General features: G+C 47.3%; 1 protein-coding gene across 1 annotated transcript in view; it reads right to left on the minus strand.

Moving 5' to 3' along the window:
• Window positions 1-4,847: 4,847 nt before the first annotated feature.
• The window catches only part of TTC9 (tetratricopeptide repeat domain 9), a 31,104-nt gene continuing 15,730 nt past the window's right edge, over window positions 4,848-20,221 (minus strand). The window contains exons 2-3 of the mRNA XM_082833672.1: window positions 7,868-8,050; window positions 4,848-5,123 (exon numbers count right to left, since the gene is read on the minus strand). Coding sequence (XP_082689798.1) covers window positions 5,044-5,123; window positions 7,868-8,050 — 263 coding nt within the window. The 3' untranslated portion in view covers window positions 4,848-5,043. The remainder of the gene's footprint in view (window positions 5,124-7,867; window positions 8,051-20,221) is intronic.

Here is a 20,221-nt window from a genome sequence, read left to right on the forward strand (position 1 = left end):
CCTCTCTTGTTGCGGAGCACAGGCTCCAGACGCGCAGTCTCAGTAGTTGAGGCTCACGGGCCCAGTTGCTCCGCGGCATGTGGGATCCTCCCAGACCAGGGCTCGAACCCGCGTCCCCTGCATTAGCAGGCAGATTCAACCGCTGCGCCACCAGGGAAGCCCCATAGCTTCTCTTCTAACCCAAGTCTCCTAGGATTTCTTCAGTCCTCAGAAGCCAAGATCCAGTGAGCCCTGCACTTACTTCAAATAACATTTGCCACCGGATCCATCATTCATTCCAAGTTCAATGCTCAACGTTTATTGGCCACTTAGTATGTGCCAGGCATTGTACTAGGCATTCTAGCTGCAAAGATGAATAAACCACAGTGTCTGCCCTGAGGAACATCCGGATAGTGGACCAGACGAATAGGAATAGGAAGTTCTGATTCCTATTTGTAGCAGATGCCAGGCAGAGGTAGACTCATGTTGTTTGGAATGCAGACTAAGGAATCAAGGAAGGCTTTCAAGCAGTGATGACTTGAACAAGTCCTATAGGAGTTAGCATGGCAAAGAGTGGACTGGAGGGGTGAGGCATAGCCAACTGGGCAGAGGGAACAGCATGGAAAGGCCCAGAGACCCCAGAACAATGGGTTCGGGGAATCACAAGAAGCTAGGCAGCAGTAGAATGTAGGGAACCTTGGGAAGAGGACCAGGAGGTGTCAGTGGGAGAAATCACATGAAAGACCTTGTGTGTTATGCTGAGTCTGGCCTTTATTCTAAAAGTGATGAGCAGCCACTAAAGATTTCTAAGCTGTGGCGTGACATAATCAGATGGTGTTTTAGAAGGGCCACTCTGCTAGAAATGAAAAGGTGAACCATAGGCAGAAGAAGCTGGCAACAGAGGAACAAATGAATTGCAGAATTAAGAATTTATGTATGTCAAAAAGCACCATAAACAAAATTTGAAAACAAAGCACTTGGAAAGCATACTTGGCAGTGTTTCTTGCCCAAAATAATACTCTTAATAAAATTACATATTGATAATCAACATACCAATATCAAATAAATAGAAAAATCACAAAGAAGGAGGTACAAATGGTCAATAAGCATATGAAGATGCTCTTCACTAATAAAGAATTGTGAGTTCATATAACATTGATATACTATTATTTTCCTCTCAAATTGGTAAAGATTTGGTAAGTGATAATACCCACCTGTAGTGAGGGTGCAGGGAACAGGGCACTCTCAAGCCTGCAAGTAGAAGAGTGCTTTGGTACAAACTCTCTGGAGGGCAGTTGGTAAAATATATCAAAATTCTTAAAGATAGCCAAACGACATCCTTCTCAGATTTTATCCTCAGGAAATAGTCCTAGATATGTGCAAAATTTAGCTACAAGAATGTCTGTTGCAATATTATTTACAATAAAGATTGGGAACGCATGAGATAATCACTATTGGAAGATTGGTTACCAAATGAGGGTCCACCCACATAATGAGGACGCTGTTGAAACAGTTTGCAAGACCAGCAAAAAATGGTACGTTCGTGTTATAGTGGGTGAAGTAGCACAAGGTGCAGAAAGTGTGTCCCATGTGCTACCATTTGTGACAAAATAGATACATACATTTGAAAATGCGTAACTGTCTCTGAAAGGATATACAAGTAGCTGGAGAGAAACTAGACGCTGGCAGACAGGGCAGGAAAGAGAGTTACTTCTGACTCCAGATCTTTTTGTAATTCTTGAATTTTGTACCTGTGTATGCATTACATATTCTACAATATAAATACACATTTTGAAAAGTGCGTTATTAAAGAGTATGTACAGTATGATCCAATCTTTGTTTAAAAAAATGCATGTGCATGTGTACATTTATACCAAAAACAACCAAAAGATACATCCATAAGGATAACAATATCTGTCTCCGGTAGTAGGATTATGGGGCGGAATTTATCTTTTTTTTCCCCTAATATTTCTACAATACACATGTGAGGCTTTCATAATAATTACAATAAAAGTATAATATTTTTCCCCCAAAGAGTCTATCACAAAAGTCCAAGCGGGAGATGGCAAAGCAGGTCAGATCCAGGATGAGCGCTCCAAGTATAGCTCAGCAGTGATATCTGCAAACAAAACGTATAATTAAATACCAGTCCCTGTTTGGGGGAGGGACGAGGAGAAGGAAGCTGATGGTTTGTTAAGGGGAACAGAGCTGATGTTGCCTACCGGCTCTCTGAAGTCTCTGGACAAACGCACAGGAAGTTCAGTCCCACCATCTCAAACAAGTCCCAGGCAGCTTTTTTCTTTGGGATCATTTAACTTTGGGTCACAGTGAATGGAGTTCCCAGCACGCGTACCTACTTTACCAGACAAGCAGAAGACCTGGTCGCTTGTTCTATGAGGTCCCATGAGGTTGTCCTCACCTAGTTCTGGCTTTCAACCGTTTTCTTTGGAAGGATGGCAGCAATCTTATCATCCCCATCTGTCCAGCTCTGCCCCAACTCACTCGGTGAGGCAAGACCCCTCTCCTGTTCCACGCTGCGAATAGTTACTCTGAGTCCTTCTTCATGGCACGAAGACCAAAGGAAGACCCTGCCCGTTTGAGCTGGTTCTGCACACCACCTCTGACCTCATCTTCATCCTTCAGATCCTAACAAGCAGTCTGCCAGCTCGCAAACTCTCTGGGCTGGAGCCTCAGGAAGAGGGGAGTTCTGCACGTTTGCCTGTACTATGAGTGCTGCGGGGTGGATTTGAGTTGGGGTCATGTGAAATCATTTTGGGGGAAGAGGGCAGAGAGGAGGACATGGTAGGGGTGGGGGAGGATGTGGCAGCAGTATTAGCGTTTTTCCCTTTTTCCCTTCTCCAAAGGGTGAGCTATAGGCAACCAACTGGGGGCCCCTGGATATTTCTAGCACCTTCTTGCAGCCCCCGTTGGAAGCCTTTGAGGAGCTATGTGAATATAAACTGTGCTGCCGGCTTCTGGGCCCCTCAGAAGTGATTGGATCCTGCAGTGTTGGAGCCTCTGATTAAACAAATAAGCCAGAATTAACTTTGTGTTTCCTTTCAATCTCTACCTGTAACTGTGACTCTTCCCCAAAGCTGGGGATGGGGTGAGGAATGCTAGGTGGATTGTTTGGATATGTGCTGGCCCGTCAGCAAGGAGAATAAACAATACACAGAAATAACTGCTGGGTCTCAGCTGCCTTTTCCGCCGCTAGGGAGTCACGTGTTAGGGACAATTTTTCACCCTGGACTAAATATGAAAGGCAGCCCACGTACCATCATTGACGTAGTCAAGGTTTGTCACACATACTGTCCTGCTTTTGAATGGTTGTAACTACCCAATATTATACTTTTTAGGGCAGCAACTAACTACAGAGTAGTTAACAGCTGAAGCTCTGGAGTCAGACAGACTCGGTTCAAATCCTAGCTATGCCACTTAAGGCCATGCAACATTGGGCTAGTTTTCTCTTTTTCAGTTTTCTTATCCATCAGATGGGAATAGTAGGGTAATTGCACAAAAGAAATGAGATTATACATGTAAAGATCTGAGGACAGTGCATTTAATAAATGCTCACTATTAATATTATTGCATCTGTATATATTTTAATTTGTACAATATTATCTCACGGATCACACAAAAAATACATGAAAGTGCTTTGAAAATTTTAAAGCATCATATAAATTAAAGGTATCATTGGTAATAATCTCCTATGACTATTTCTCAACTCTTCCAACTCCTTGAAGACTGGGACTACATCCTACGTCCCAGGGCAAACTGCACAATGACAGGCAAACAAGAAGCCCTCAGTAAGCGTCTCTGATTTGACTGAAGCAACATGGCATCGCAAAAAGGGCATCGGTATCGGGAGACTAGGCTGGGATAAAATTAGTTTAAGGCAGGAGAGCCAGTCTGCAGTCATCATTTAGTCATTCAACAAATATTTGTTGAACACATTCTATGTGCTAGATATCGAGTCCAGGTAATTTCATCAAAAGAGAGGCTACAGGTTCCCGCACAGCCAAATCCCTGGGCAGTCTCCACAATGCCAGCCTACTCTAAAAGCGCAAAGGCGCAGCCAGCATCGTACACCCCTGCGCAAATGGCCCATTGTTTTGGGGGAAGCCCCATCCTATCTGGCTGCAAGCAGCTCTGATCGAGGGTTGCGGGAGGGAGTAAAAGTGAGGGAGTGGGCCGCTTTCAACAGAAATGACAGGAACTGCTGCCTGTTAATTTATTTTTATTTACACTTAATTCGTCCGCAGTTCAGTCTCCCAGTCTATACAATGCTCTTTCCCCTAGATATCATCTCTCCCTCTCCCCGTCCCTATGTGGTCAGCCCCTGGCCCACTCTACCCTGCCCTTCTGCTGTCACAGCTGCCTGCTGGCTGGGAGTCTGGGAGAATGGCATGTGTGGTCACCAGAGGGCACTGAGAGTGGGCTTCGATGGCATGTGAATCCTGGCAGAGTCTCAGATCCCCAAGTGGGAGAGGAGAAAGCACACACCAAGACAACGAGTGAGGGAGGGAGGCAGGGCCTGAGGTTTTGGGGGTGGGGAGCGGGTCTGTGTGCAGGAATCCAGTGCACAGACTCTCAGGCTCTGTTGGCTTAACCAACGCTTCTGGTGTCTGTCTCATCCCTGGATTTGTCACAGTTGCCTTGAGATGCTGCAGTCTGTCAGGCAGCTGTGGAGGGGTCCAGCCCGTGGGCTCCGTGCCTGACGCCTTTGGGATGGTGCACCTGCCAGGCTCTGCCTCTGCCGGAAGCACTGGCCCAAGTCAAAGCTGCAATGGCATTCCCAACCTGTGACAGTCCTCTCCGGCTGTTCCCGCTGAAGTTAGGTCCCTCTCAGCGGCTGCCCTACTGGAAAGAGGATGTCCCTTGTCAGGGCAACCCACCAGATTCCAAATCTGCACGTCTCCTTCTTTTCACACTGGGAGTAGACAAAGAGTTGAGGGGCAATAGGAGGAGGAAGTGGGGAGAAAGGAACAGAACCCTGGGAAGGGCTCTCCACCAGCGGGTGCCTGGATGTCCCGGGTTAGGCTCAGCTCTAGAAAGGTGCTCTAGTTACATGGCTTCCTTCTCTCTCTGGGAGCATCTGCTGAGCTTCATCTCCGTCAGCTGGATATATCGAATCACGTTGGTGTCTGTGAGGAGAGAAACACACCTTAGGGAACAGCTGGTGAGGGGAACTCTTGGGTCTGTGGAGAATCAGACCAAAGCTGTATCTGCAGACCATGGACAAGCCAGACGCACCCAGCCAAGGTCCAGTGTGGCTGAAGGGCAACCAGGATGTGGTTCCTCTCTCTGACTGCTCCGCGTCTCCACGTGGACAGGTCCCTGTGACCCAGAGGACAGATGGCAAGGAGAGGAGAGACAGGGGAATTTCTCCCCTTATGTCTATGGAGCAGCAAACCCCAGTGGTCCTGAGTCAGCACAGTTAGTTGGAGTTTAACCTCAGGCAACTTAGAAGTTTCTCTGAGCCTCCTGTCTCGTCTGCAAGAAACAACCTCCGTTTTTGAGTGCCTACTTTATGCCATGTTTTTAACCTTCATCGTCTCACTGAACCCTCATTATAATCCTGTAAGGTATGTTTCATCATCCTCACTGTGACCAAAGTTAAAACTGGGCCCCGGAGAGATTAAGTCAGATGCCCAAGGAGACACACATAGTTGCTGCATCTGAATCCAAAGGCTGCCTCTCCCAGGGATCATAATATCTTCCTCATAAAATTGCTATGAGGACCAAAGTAGATATGTCTAAAAGGGCTTAATCCAAATGATCAATAAATATTAGTTGATTGTAATTTTTTTTAAAAAAAATAATTTTATTTATTTTTGGCTGTGTTGGGTCTTCGTTGCTGCACGCAGGCTTTCTGTAGCTGTGGCGAGCGGGGGCTACTCTTCGTTGCGGTGCGCGGGCTTCTCATTGCGGTGGCTTCTCTTGTTGGGAGCATGGGCTGTAGGCGTGCGGGCTTCAGTAGTTGTGGCACGTGGGCTCAGTAGTTGTGGCTCGCGGGCTCTAGAGCGCAGGGTCAGTAGTTGTGGCTCACGGGCTTAGTTGCTCCACGGCATGTGGGATCTTCCTGGACCAGGGCTCGAACCCGTGTCCCCTGCATTGGCAGGCGGATTCTTAACCACTGCGCCACCAGGGAAGCCCCTGTAATGTTTTTCAGTTGGAGAGTTTAGAAGAAATTTGCTTCATTGTCTTATCTCGTTCTTACTAGTAAGGTTAGGCAACCACCTCACCACAAACTGGGGAATTTCCCCCCAGTTCCAGCCCTTAAATTAGTGAGTGTTCTAAACATAGAACAACTATTTAGCCCTGCACACACCAAAATATGAATTAGGCTGCCTGAGATGTTTACTTCCACAAGTACAAGTGAATACTGTATAATATTCCAGAATGCCTGGCAGGGCACCCAGAACAGTACTGGCAGATAGCAGGTGCTCAAGAAAACTCTGTTGAATGAGTCCCATTCTTGGTCCTCAAGTGGCTTATAGTAGAGCTGGGGGAACACGATTTATATACAGAAAACAAATCAACAACACATAAAAATAAAGATATTAGTGTTCTTTAAAAAAATAAAGAAAAAAGCATATTGGGTATTTGCAAATTCATCCTAGCAAGACTCCTTGGAAGGAGAATTGCATTAAAAAAAAAATCATCCATATGAACAACCACGGCAACAACAAGTCAAAGTCATGGTTTAAATGATACCTTCTCAAGTGTTCCCTGGTGACGCAGTGGTTGAGAATCCGCCTGCCGGTGCAGGGGACACGGGTTTGATCTCTGGTCCGGGAAGATCCCACACGCCGCGGAGCAACTAAGCCCGTGCGCCACAACTACGGAGCCTGCGCTCCAGAGCCCGCGAGCCACAACTACGGAGCCTGTGAGCAGCAACTACTGAAGCCTGTGCGCCTAGAGCCCGTGCTCCACAACAAGAGAAGCCACTGCAACGAGAAGCCCACGCACCGCAACGAAGAGTAGCCCCCGCTCACCACAACTAGAGAAAGCCCCTGGGCAGCAACAAAGACCCAACTCAGCCAAAAATAAATAAATAAATTTATTAAAAAATAAATAAATAAATGATACCTCCTCAGAGAGGGTGTTCCTGACCACCTGGTCTGAAATAGCACCCCCTTTAATCTTGATCCTCTGACTCTGCTTTACTTCCTTCATAGCACTTACTACTACTAAATATTACGTTATCCATTTGTCTGTTTACTGTCCATCTCCTTCCATTATAACATAAAGTCCTTGAAGGTAGCAACTTTTTTTTGTTCCCTGCTATTTACCCAGCACCTAGAAGAGTTCCTGGCCCATTGTACCTGCTCAATATATATCTGTGGCATGAATGAATGGCGAGGCTAGTGGATGTGATTTAAGCGAATGGTACAGATGACACCTGCTCTAAGGGCTGGGATCTGACTGAAGGAGCTGGAGCATGCTTCCTGAAGGATGCTGGGCTTAGCCCCCAGATTATCCATTTGTATTCTGTCTCATCAACCAGAATGTGAGCTCCTCACAAGTGGGGACCGCGTCTTCTCATCTCCATCCTTGGCACCCAGCACAAATCTTGGCACATAGTAAGAATACAATATGTACCCGTTGAATAAGTAAAGAGGGCTGGATTCTCGGTTGGAGAAATGAAGAATTCCATATTCTATTTGAAAAGAAGAGATGCCCAAGCTCCCTGGAACCCACACCCCAGGCAAAGGCATGGACTATGTGTTCTCCTTGTTCCAGGACCTAGCACACACCTGACCCTTCATTTGCCATTTCCCTCCCTGCCTGGCCCTGCCAGCCAGGAACTCTGACCACGGCAATGAGACGGCCTGGGAGCTGCCCCAGGGGGCTGGTGGTAAGGAAAGAGCAGTTGCTGCCTTACCTGTTGGCTGTCGGGTCCTTGCTTCTTTCAGGTAGTAGAGTGCTTTGTCGTAGTCTCCAAGGTGGTAGAAGGCCACGCCGGACCGGTAAAGGGCCTTGAAATTCTCCCCTTCTTTCTTCAGGACTTTGAGGCAGTACTCTTTGACTCGTTCATAGTTCACCAGCTCAGCCTGGAGCAGGCAGGCTACAGAGGAAGGGAGAAAGAAGGGATAGTGTCATCACCACAACAGCAGCAGGCTCTGAATGTCTCCCTTTGGTTTTTCCTCTCTGGCCGGAGAGGGTTTGCGAGTGCTGGGGCCTTACGGTGGGGTTTATGCCGTGGAGTTTGTCATCAAATAATCCAGGGTTCTAGGATCCAGTTTCATCTTCAACAAGCTGTGTGACCTTGAGCAAGTTACCTGACCTTGTAATATGGATTGAATTGTGCCCCCCGCCCCCCTCGCTGAGTCCTAACCCCCAGTGCTTTAGAATGTGACCTTCTTTGGAAATAGGGTCTTTACAAAGGTAATCAAGTTAAAAAGAGGTCATTAGAGTGGGTTCTAATCCAATCTTACCAGTGTCCTTATAAAAAGGGTACAATAGACTGAATGTTTGTGTCCCCCCGAACATTCACATGTTGAAAACTAATTCCCAGAGTGACGGTATTTGGAGGTGAGGTCTTTGGGAGGTGACTAGGTATTGAGGGTGGGGCCCTTATGACTGGGATTTGTGCTCTTATGAAAGAGACCCCAGAGAGCTCCCTCACCCCTTCTGCTATGTAAGGACACAGTGAGACAACAGCCATCTGTGAACCAGGAAGTGGGCCCTCACCAGACACTGAATCTGCGGTGTCTTGATCTTGGACTTCCCAGCTCCTAGAACTATGAGAAATAAGTGGTTGTTGTTTGAGCCACCCACTGTGCAATACTTTTGTTACAGCAGCCCAAAGAGACTAAGACAAATGAGAAGTTTGGACACCAAGACAGACACACAGGAAAGACGATGTGAAGAGACACAGGGAAAAGATGGCCAAGGAATGCCTGGGGCTACCTGAAGCTAGGAGAGAGGCACAGCTCTCGGAAGGAATCAACCCTGCCAACACCTTGATCTTGGACTCCTAGCCTCCAGAACCATGAGACAGAACGTATCTATTGTATAAGCCATCAGTCTGTGACACTTTTGTTGTGGCTACGGTAGGGACAAGCCACAAGAGGCAATGACAATACTAACCTTGGCCAATATTTGTCAAACGCTTCCCTTGTGCCGGATGCTTGCTTCGTTGCTTTACTTGTCTTACCTGATAGAATCTATAACGAAGGTCCAAGTATTATTCCCATTTTACAGATGAGGAAGCTGAGGCCCAGAGAGGTTGAAGTAACTTCCCAAGGACACACAACATGAAAGAGGCAAGGCTGAGATTTAAATCAAAACTGTCCAGCTCCGGAGCCCAGGTTCCTCACTGAGCTGTTGAAGGGATTGTATAAAATGGTGGCACAGTGTTTGACACAGGGCCTGGCACACAGTAAACACCCACACTGTTACTTCATGTAATTATAATTCTTTGCAGCCCCTGCAATCCTGTGGTGACAGCTGCCTCTACTTTCCTCAAGTTCTCTTCCACACGTTTGTCTCTGCAGTCCCTGGGAGCAGGGGCCTCTGACGGGCTAGTGACCAGCCTTATACAGAGCACACCTCTGGGCGTGAGAGACCTGGGGGTCCCAGGCAAGAGGAAGCTGAGGCTGGCAGCTGCCTATGTGGGGCTCCTTCCTATTCCAGAGTCGGTTATCTCTGAGTAAACCGTCTCCCCCTTGAAGCTTTCTCTCACCAGCAATCAGTCACAGGGCCAGGGCTAGGGCGAGGGTGAGGAAGCTTGTACCCTCGAGTGAGCACCTCCTTACATACTGTGCCCTAGGGGCCTCACTTGCCTCACCCTAATCCCAGCCCTGCTGAGCTACCTCGGCCTCCATTCCATCCCTCAAACATTCAGGAGGCGTTGACTAAAGGCAAAGAGGGGTGTCAAACACACTGGAGGAATTTTTTTAAAGGGGGTGGGGTGGGGTGGCGGAAGGGCACCTGTCTGCTTCTTCAAAGTGAATGAAAACAGACTTAGCAGGTCAAACTGCTGCTTCCTGCCAAGACGTGGCTGGTGGGACGTGGGACGTGGGAGGATGCTGATGCGCTGCTCCTTTGCACTCAGGTTTCTCCCACGTTGGAAGAATCATCCTCGGGATAGAGTCAAGTCACTGATTTTAATCTTCAGGGGTCTAACTTCTGCTGCTTTGATTCCTTAAATAACTTCCCAGGGATGTGAACTGCTGATTAAGAGACCAGATCTTTCATTGGGCATTTTAGACCAAAAAAAACCAAAAAAACCCCAAACAAAAAACATCCTTTTGCAGGCTGAGTTGGCGCTATGACAACCAGGAAGTGGCAGAGAATCAGCCCAGATCTGGAAATTGACCCATCACATTCCACTCGCTACAGGGCAGGAAGCCAAACAAGTCGGCAGAAGCAGCAGGTTGCTAACCCCGTGGGCATGGGCGCGGGTGGCTGTGGTCTCAGAGACACGCAGACCTGCTGGCACACTAGGGGTCCACCCTGCCGAGCTGATGCCACCAGCTCCCTGCCCTCTCTTCCCTCAGCTGTGGAGTGGAGGCCCCCCTGCCCCCCTGCCCTACCCCATTGCTGCTGGAGTTTGCCTTGGTGCTTTCACAGCTCTGCGGACAGGGAGGGCTTCTGTCATGAGGTTCCCGCCTGGGAACCTCACTGGCTGCTACCTGTGTGGGACTTGGCTACAACAGCTGCCCCCAGAACTGAAGGGTTTCCTGTCCAAGCTTCCACAGGCCATCTCGTGCCCTCCGTTCTCAGCTGAGAGCCCTCTTCCTGTCCAGCCCTCCATCCTCAGACACTTCTGTTTGCTGACCTGAGCAGTCTAGGAAATGGATCTCTGTTTGTTTTAAAAAACAGTGTTTGAATGTCTAAAACTGGGGTGGGGGGGAAGCAAAAAGGCCTGGAAACGGGAAAGTCCTCCCGCTACCACACCGTCCCCCCACCTTGGGCAAAAGAAGGATAGCAGTCGATTTCCAGGACTCATTCAGTGAAAATGTCTGGAATTCCCCTGCAGATCTGGTGTGAACTGTGAGACCTGGTTGTGGACCTGGGTTCAGACCGCAGGGGAGGTGGGGCCCGGCAGGTTACAGGGTGTGGAGGCCCTATTGGCACCAGAGGCAGAGCCCAGGGAGATGGAGAAATCTGGAGTTAGCTCGGGTCCAGATGGGCTGCCTTCCCAAAAGTCTGCACCGAGAGGGGGAATCCAGATAAGAAACAAGGGGTGGCTGGCCAGAGCTCTTAAGATGGCCCAGGGTGGAGGAGGCAAGAGACAGTCTGGGCTGCACTCAGCCCTACCTGCGGGTGATGTTTAGGTACCTCTCTTGTTTGGGTGGGGAGTTATCTGGGGTACATATAACAAGTCCATGGGATAAGTAAAATGGGATGTTTGTAGGCACATTTTAGAGTTGAAGAAGTTAAGAAGGAGAGGTTGACCAGCAGTCTCTTGATGTTTCTTCCACGTTTCTCTGCCTGCTACCCAGGGCCTGGGGGCTGCAGGAAACCCTGAGACTAGGTCATTTTGTCCCATTGCCCTTTCTTCCTCTCTGTCGTTAATCCCTTACCTTGTGTCAGAGGATACCTTACCTTACCTCAGTACCTTACATATACTATGTCTTTTCATCTTCACAGCAAATCTATGAAACAGGTTCTCCGTTATGCTTCTTTTACTGATGATGAAACCCAGTTCCAGAGAAAGTAGGTAACCTGCTGGAGGTCACTCAGCTAGGAGGTGGCAGAATTACGATATCCTCCCACTTCTGCCTGGCTCCCAAGACTGTGCTCTTGCCCGTGGGTACCTGTGGGTCTACGTGTGAAGCCTTTAGAAACCACATCACCCCTCGTAAAAGACAGGGCACCTGTGTAAACAGCCTTCCTTTGGGTCCCAGGGTCAACAAAACAAAAACTAACTGCACAGAGCACTGTACAGGGCACTGGGATGAGGTGGTGAACCAAACGCCCTGCCCCGTCCTGGAGCTGATGGACTGCTGGGGAGGGCAGATGGTGCGTTATCTCAAATACCCCCGTGTGCCAAGAGCTGTGAAGGAGAAGTGATGAGTGGGAGCCTCCTGAGGGGGGAGGGCCCTAAACCTAGATCAAGTTTCATGGGAGGCTTCTTGGAAGAAGCGGTGTTTAAGCTGGGTTCCAAAGGTTGTGTGTTTCTCAACCTCAGCACCATAAATATTTTAAGCTGGGTAATTGTTTGTTAGTGGGGGGATGTCCTGTGCATTGTAGGATGTCTAGCAACATCCTTGTGTTCTACACATTAGATGCCAATTGTGACAAGCAAAACAATGTCTCCAGATATCGCCAGATGTCCCCTGGTGGGGGCGGGGGGAATCACGCTTGTGTGAGAACAGTTGATGTAGGTGGAAAGGAGAAAAAGCTTTCTATGTGGGGGGGGGAGGGAAGGATGGAGGAAGGAAGGAAGAAGGAAAGAAAGAAAAAGGAGGAAGGAAGGAAAGAAAGAAAGAGAGAAAAGAAAGAAAGAAAGAAAGGAAGGAAGGAAGGAAGGAAGGAAGATAGAAAGAAAGAGAGATTATGGCTTATTTGAGGAGGTTTGAGTAGCCAAGCCCAGCTGGAGCAGAGAGACTGAAGGGAAGGGTAAAAGGGGATAAAGCTAGAGAAGCAAGATGAAACCAGGACACACAGACCCTCCTGGTTCATGTTGAGGATCTGGGACTTTATTCTTAGGGCAAGAGTGGATTTGGATGATAAAATAATGGTGACTCGGTTGACTCAAGCTGAGGCAGAAAGGCAGGAGAAAGGGCTTCATTCAAGCGGCACCCAGGAGTCAGAACTGACTAGCATTAGGGAACCCCTGAAGTACGTTCCCTCTGCTGTTACACTCACATGCTTAGATCCCGTCATCCCGGGAGATCCTAGCTTGCCATTTTGGATCCACGAGTTTTCTTCCACATTGTAGCAACCTGGTCTCCGTTTGAAATAAGGTTTAAAATACGAGTCTCTGTGCTCTACTGTACGGCACAGATCACTATCCTAAAGAGTACTGGGCTGGGAATCAGAAGAGCTGGATCCTCGTCCCACCTTTGCCACTAGCCAACATCAGGAAAATCACTTTCCCTTTCGGGGCCTCAGTAAAAACGAGGGGCCCACACTTCATTGAGTCATCTCTACCATACCTAACAGCCTGTGAATATAAATGTTTGCCACTTAATAGAAGGATGAAATTGTTTCACTGGTTCCTCTTCAAAAGGACTTCTGTTCTATTACTTTTGGTAAAAGGCATCTTCTGCTGCAGATGACAATCAGAAATGGGATGGGGGCAGCGATTGAAGGGCTCGTCTAAGACAGTCCTGCCACGTGGAGATTTGTTCTGGCACAGAGACTGGATTATGTTCGGATGTGGTCTTCCCAAGCCAAGGCTCTGGGGCAGGATCTTCCCTGCAGGGCGTAAGCACCGCCGCTGTTGGCCAGTCCCAGCTTGGGAGACAGTGGACTTGGGAAGGCAGGCCTCAGGCTAGATGGAAAGGGAGCTTGTTCTTGTCCGTGGCCTTGGCTCTGAGTATATATTTGGCTTCCAAGATGCAGTTATTAAGCAGCAGATGCCCGGTGGGGAGACATGTCCAAAGTAGACATGTGGAGATGGGCCCGGGCTCCCAGACCACCATATCTAGAAGCTCTTTTCAGAGAAATATTATGAACTTTCTGGTCTCTGGGTCTTCTGACAAGTTTGAATAAATGCTGCATCCTGGAATCAACAAAGCTGTGGATAATTAGGACAAGCTTCCATTCATACTTGGAAAGGAGTGCTAGAAGGGAAACTGCCTTGCCTGAGCCTACCATGGGGGCAGCAGTAGTGGCCAGTGCAACTTACAAGAGAAAGGTAAATTTGGAGGACAAAATTGGGGCGGTAAGTCCTCAGTCGCTCCTCCCATGTGGAGATTCCTCTTCCATTGCCAACCTTGGGTGGTTACGGTATGATTTTATGGAAAGAGCTTGGCAGGCTTTCTTAATTCCGCAGAGGACTCTTCAGTAGGAGAAAGAGAATCAGAAACTTAAACAGCCCCAAGCACTCACACACAGAGACAGAGGAAATCATAAGTTTGATGTTCCCCAAGGCAACCACACTGAGACCTCAGGCTAAAACACGTCAGGCTCTCCTGGCTCTGCCACCTGTTTTGTTTCTGTTTTTCCTGGTGCATGCAGGGCATGGTGACAGCCCGGGCAAAACGCCACTTGTTGGCATGAGATGAAAGGAAACTGGATGGGAGGAGGAAGGCCAAGTTCATGTAGCCATTGGTTTTCTTCTGACAGCCGATTCACTACCATTTGCCCTTACCTGCTGGACGGGAGGGAAGCATGGGCTGGATGGGAGGGAAGGAGAGACCCATCTGGGGCTAGGAGTGAGGAGGGGGAACCTGCTTCATGAGGCTGCTCCCTGTTCGGAGGTGAATCATGTCCTCCCAAAAAGGTATATTGGAGTCCTAATCTTCAACACCTCCGAATGTGACCCCATATGGAGAGAGGGTCTTCATAGGGGTGATCAAGTCAAAATGAGGTCAGTAGGGTGGACCCTAATTCCATACGACTGGTGTCCGTATAAAAAGGAGAAATTTGGACACAGAGTCAGAGACACACAGAAAAGACGATGTGAAGAGACACAGAGAGAAGGTGGCCCCTACAAGCCAAGGAATGCCAGAGGCCACCAGAAGCTAGGAGAGAGGCCTGGAACAGATTCTCCCTCACAGCTCTCGGAAGGAACCAACCCTACCAACACCTTCATCTTGGGCTCCTAACCTCCAGAACTGTGAGACAGTGTTTCTCTGTTATTTTAAGCCATGCCGTTTGTGGTGCTTTATGATGGTGGCCTTAGGAAACGAATACACCTTGCTGGTCATTTCTTTGGGAAGTGGGCCCAGGAATTGGCTATGACGTTCCTGGGGGAGATTTTCCCAAACCAAATTATTTGACCCATTTTCAAATTGATTTCAAGGGGCGTTGGCATAGGAGTCAAGTGGAAAGAGCTTGGATCAGGATAGAGGTGACATTCAGGATATTTAATGACGGGTATAGGTCCTGACCACACGGAATAGGCACGTGGGATTGTGCTGGTTCTGGGGTGTTCTGGCTGCGTCAGTGCTGGATCTGGAGATACGGTCCCAGGCTGGAATCCAAGCTCTGCCACGCACTAGCCCTGGCCCTTGGGCAGGTTACTTCATCTCCCTCGGTCTCCTTCTTCTCATGTGTTAAATGAAGATAATAATACCTATGTTGTAGAGACTCTTGTGATGATAAAATGAAGTAATTAATGTATGTTATATGCCCCACACAGCGCTGGGCACAAAAACTGATTCTCATAAATGCTAGTTCTTTAGGAAATCACTGGTCGAATGTGGTTTCCCCAGCAACGTGTTATGTTAACCAGAGGAAATTTCCATTTTGAATCCTACACACAGTGCAGGAAACTACAGCTTAATTTAAAGCCAATTTTCAAGAATAGGTCAGATATATTTTGGAGGGTAATTTAGAGGTTCTTTCTTTTTTTAGCCTCTTGATTCTTTTTTTAAAAATTGAGGTAGGGACTTCCCTAGCGGTCCAGTGGTTAAGAATCTGCACTTCCACTGCAGGGGGTGCAGGTTCAATCCCTGGTCGGGGAACTAAGATCCTGCATGCTATGCGGTGTGGCCAAAGAAAATAAAAAAAAGAAAAAAAAATTGAAAAAAGGTTGAGGTAAAGTTGACATAACACGATGTTCGTTTCGGGTGTACAACATGGTGATTTGATGTTTGTATATATTGCAAAATGACAGAGGGTCTTTCTGTGGCAGAGCAATGGGAATGTAGTGTGTGCAGCGAAATGATGGGTATTTTTACTTATTAGGCTTCATATCCAGGACTGCTATGACCCACCCAATTTTACCTTTCCATAAAAGTACTGATTTTCCTCTCTTTGTACACGAATGCTTACACTCAGAGTTCTGAAAACAACTTTCTTTTCTTGATTTCTCTCTTTTTTTTTCTTTCTGGACATTTACGTTGCCTCTACATTTTAGATACTGAAGTAACTTTATGATAAATATACTCATGGAGGTTTTGTTTATGTTAAATATAACCAATAATCCCAGGGTTACAATTACTAGGTCAGGGTGTGTGACTGTCCGCGTGGCCTTTGCCACGTAACACACAGATCTTTCCCCTTGACAGTGGCTGTTTACTTAGAGCCTTGGGCCCTCCCAAACGCCTAGGAATCTTCATTTCAGAAATAATCTATGTTTGGCTTGCTTTTATTTCACTGGGTTGTGGGGAGGGCAAAGAAGACAGCTGGAAGGAGATGGTCAAACCCCAGTTCGCACAAAGAGATGTCTACTTTCTAAGGGAGATGAAGAATTTAGGGGTAAGGCAGACCTGGGTTCTAATCCTGACTGCCCCTGGCCAGTTATGCGGCCTTAGAAAGTGACTGGCCCTCTCTAAGACTCGTTTCCTCGTCTCTGAAATAAGGACAGCAACTCTATCGGACTCACCGGTCTGTTCTGAGGATGAAGTAAGAAAGTGCACCACAATGCTGGATGCAGTGCTGGGCCCACAGCAAATGCTCCGTGGACATGAGCCGATTCAGAGATCAGCAAAAATGCTCCGCCCCCAAACCTGTGCGGCGAGGGCAGAGCCCATCCCCGATTTCTCATTTTTCCTTTCATGGTCTTGGATGTACATAAACTCACACTTGCCACAAATGTTTCCCACACCTAGGTTTGATGCTTGGTTTTACTTACCAGTTTTCCTTTCAAAAGTGTGCTCAAAGGTGTGTTTTCCTATCGGGGGTGGGTGGGTATATGCAGAGAACATGATAAAAGCAGCTTTGCAGCCAGAAAAGGGGGCTTAGGGAAAGAATGGGGTAGGGTTCTGCGACTATTTTCTTTTCACTTATAGATTAGACGGCCTCTGAGTCAACAGTTGGTTGTACCCTCCTCCCACCCATCTCAATCCCTAAACTGCAGACGTGATGCTGCCTCCTGCCTGCTCTCAGCCCTTCTCTCATCACGAGTGGATGACTGGGTACCACCGCCGATATTTCACTGACAGCTTTTTGGATGGGGTGGCAGACAGACCCAAAGTTGCTGGGCTCCTCTGGAGTCCTAATAATTTGGGAAATCTAGGAGCTCTAAAAGCCAGCTGTGGCAGGAAAATGAATAGGCCTTGTTCCCGACTCTATAGGGCATGAAAGAGCCTTCGAGAGAAGACGGAAATATTTTTATGGAGAAGTCGCTGGCCAGTTTCAGTGCCTCTGAGTTGGTGGATACAAGACAAGGTCCCCAGCACTAGCATTCACCTGGCATCCTTGGGTTCAGACAGCTCGCCTCTCAGAGTTTCAGTTTTGAAGTGGGTAAAAATGAAGGTAATTATGGCTGCTCCCCACCTTGAAGGCTTGTGAGCGGGCTGAGAAAAGTCAGGGTTTCCCTGACATCTGATGAGAACCCCACAGTGTTTCTCATTAAATCATCCATGCTAACTGATCATAATTAGTTAACATGGAGATTCTGGAACTCTGTGATCCACATTGCTTTCTTAAGTCTGTTTTTTTCGGCTGAGCTGCACGGCATGTGGGATCTCAGTTCCCCGACCAGGGATCGAACCTGCGCTCCCTGCACTGGAAGCGTGGCGTCTCATCCACTGGACCGCCAGGGAAGTCCCCGTAATCCACATTTTTAAAAAGTTCCCAGTGAGCACCTGCAGGTGGGCCGCCTCACCTGAGCTAGTACTTTACATTCTACCATTTTCGATGTATGTTTCTTCAGGATCATCTATTGGTTAAACCACGAGAGCCCAGGATAACCATGGGAGGCCCCAGGATTACCCACAAGGGCAAACAGGTCCCAGAAAGCCATGCCCTAGAGCCAGGAAATCTGCACATGTAGGCAAACAGCTGTTCTCCGACAGTCAGCATGTGACATTTTGGGTTCTTTCCTTCTTAGTGATTAGAGACTTCTGACTGGTGAATAGGAGCCCAGGCCAAGGAAATGAAGAAACAGGGTAGAACGCTGAGATGCTTCCTGATGAGCTCAGGAGAATCTAGCCTTGCACCATAGGCAGTATTCATCTATCCTCCCAGAAGAGTAGTAAGAGTAAGAGCAGGTAACCTTGATCAAGCATGAATTGGCCAGGGAGTGTTCTAAGCATTAACCCATTTAATCTGGACAACAGCCTATGAGGTAGGTTCTAGTATTTTGCCCATTTTCTAGATGGGGAAACTAAGGCCCAAGGAAGTTCAGTCACTTGCCAAAGGTCACAAAGCTAATATGCATCAGGGCCGGGATTTGATTCTAAGCCATCTGTCACCTGAGACCGTGATCTTAAGCATTACCCACAGTGCTGTCTTAGAATGTTCAACTGCCTATAATGAATTTTAATTCAGCTCCTTCATTAGACAGCTTTGAGGCTTGAGTTCTGCTTCTTGCCAGGTGCAACTGTGGGACTCTGTTGGTACCAAACTGTGCTCATTTTATTTGTATACTTTATCTGTATACATCTCATTTGGAAGCTTCCTATATAACTCTCCGGGACCCTCTACCCCTCTTATGTCTCTGCATTCAAAGACAAAAACAAACAAACAAAACCAAGTGCAAAGTTTCCACCAAGGCTTCTCTTTTTTAAGTCCTAAAACCACCTGCATCTCCAATTCCATTGAGAGTCGGCTGTGATCCTAATAGGGCTGACATGACACATCTCTGGTTTCTTCCTGAAACAACATCCATCTTAGCTGCTGCTGGCCAGACTAACACCAACAGTATTATTTTTTAATTGAAATTTTTATTGAGATAATATTAGATTCACATACAGTTGTAAGAAATAATACAGAGATCCCTTGCACCCTTTATCCAGTGTCCCCAATGATAACATCTTATAAAACTATAGTATAATATATTGACTACCATATTGACACTGATACAATCTGCAGATCTTATTCAGATTTTCCAGCTTCACTTGTACTCATTTGTGTGTGTGTGTGTGTGTGTGTGTGAATTCTATACCATTTATCACATACGTGGTTTCCTGTGTCTACCCCCAAAGTTAAGTTACAGAACAGTTCCATCACAGGAGGGATCCCGTTGCCCTTTTTTAACTACATCCATGTCTCTCCCCACCTCCTTTTTCACCCCTGACAACCACTAATCTGTTCTCCATGACTAAAATTTTGTCATTTCAAAGTGTTACATAAATGGAAGCATATAGTATGAAGTTGTTGAGAATTAGCTTTTTTTTCACTTAGCATAATCTTGAGATAATTCCCTTGAGATGCATCCAAGCTGTTACAAGTATCAATAGTTCATTCCTTTTCATTGCTGAGTAGTATTCCATGGTATAGGCATACCAGAGTTTGTTTGACCGTTCATCTGTTGAAGGACATCTGGGCCATTTCCAGTGTTTGGTTATTATGAACGATGCTGCTATGAAGAGTTGTGGACAGCATTCAGTCTCTCACCATTTAGTATGATGTTACCTTTAGTTTTTTTGGTAGATGCTCAAGATCAGGTAATTCCCCTCTATTTCTAACTTGCTGAGAAGTTACCATCTTTCTAATACCTGTGAATTATAGTACAACCCTCCCTGATGGGAACACTTTCACAGAACATGTAGGGTGGTCTTTTTCTAATGAGGCCAGATCTACAGGTACAGTCATCAGGTGGGCCCTTTTGTTTCCCAATGAATAAAATCATTTTTCACAGCCATAGACTCAGCTCATGCCCATCATGGCAGCTGTTTATGACACATACCTTCTTTGCTTTCCAGACAAGCATCTGTAGGGCATCTGTAAACCCTCACACAGCAAAGCTACATCATACTGGTTTACACATATCGTATGCTCAGGAAGTAGCAATACCAAACACTTATATAGCGTTTCATGACTCACTTGACCTTGACAGCGACTCTGGGAAAATAGGTCTTATTAGTCCTGCTTCCAAGAGCTGAGGCTTAAAGAAGTTAAGTGATTTGCTAAGGCCATTTGAGTTTTAGGGAAAGAGCCAGGACTGTCTAAGCCCAAGCCCACATTGGTTCCCCTCCAGCAGAGCTGGTGGGTAAAGAGACCTGGACTCACTGATCCCTGAAGGTCTTTTCCAAGTGTAAGGCACTGGGAAGCTATGACAACTTCCTGCTGACTCAGGAAGCCAGCACCCTTCAAGTGGCAGTATCTTCATTCACATCATTCTTGCCCTGCCTGGCGCCTAGATAGAGTTTCCCCATCACTGCTGATGCTGTTCCCATGACCAGGGATCGTCTGCCTTTATCTCATGGGCTAAATCTCCTCTGAT

The sequence above is a fragment of the Leucopleurus acutus genome (assembly GCF_964270905.1).
Source record: "Leucopleurus acutus genome assembly, chromosome: 1".
Classification (NCBI taxonomy): domain Eukaryota; kingdom Metazoa; phylum Chordata; class Mammalia; order Artiodactyla; family Delphinidae; genus Leucopleurus; species Leucopleurus acutus.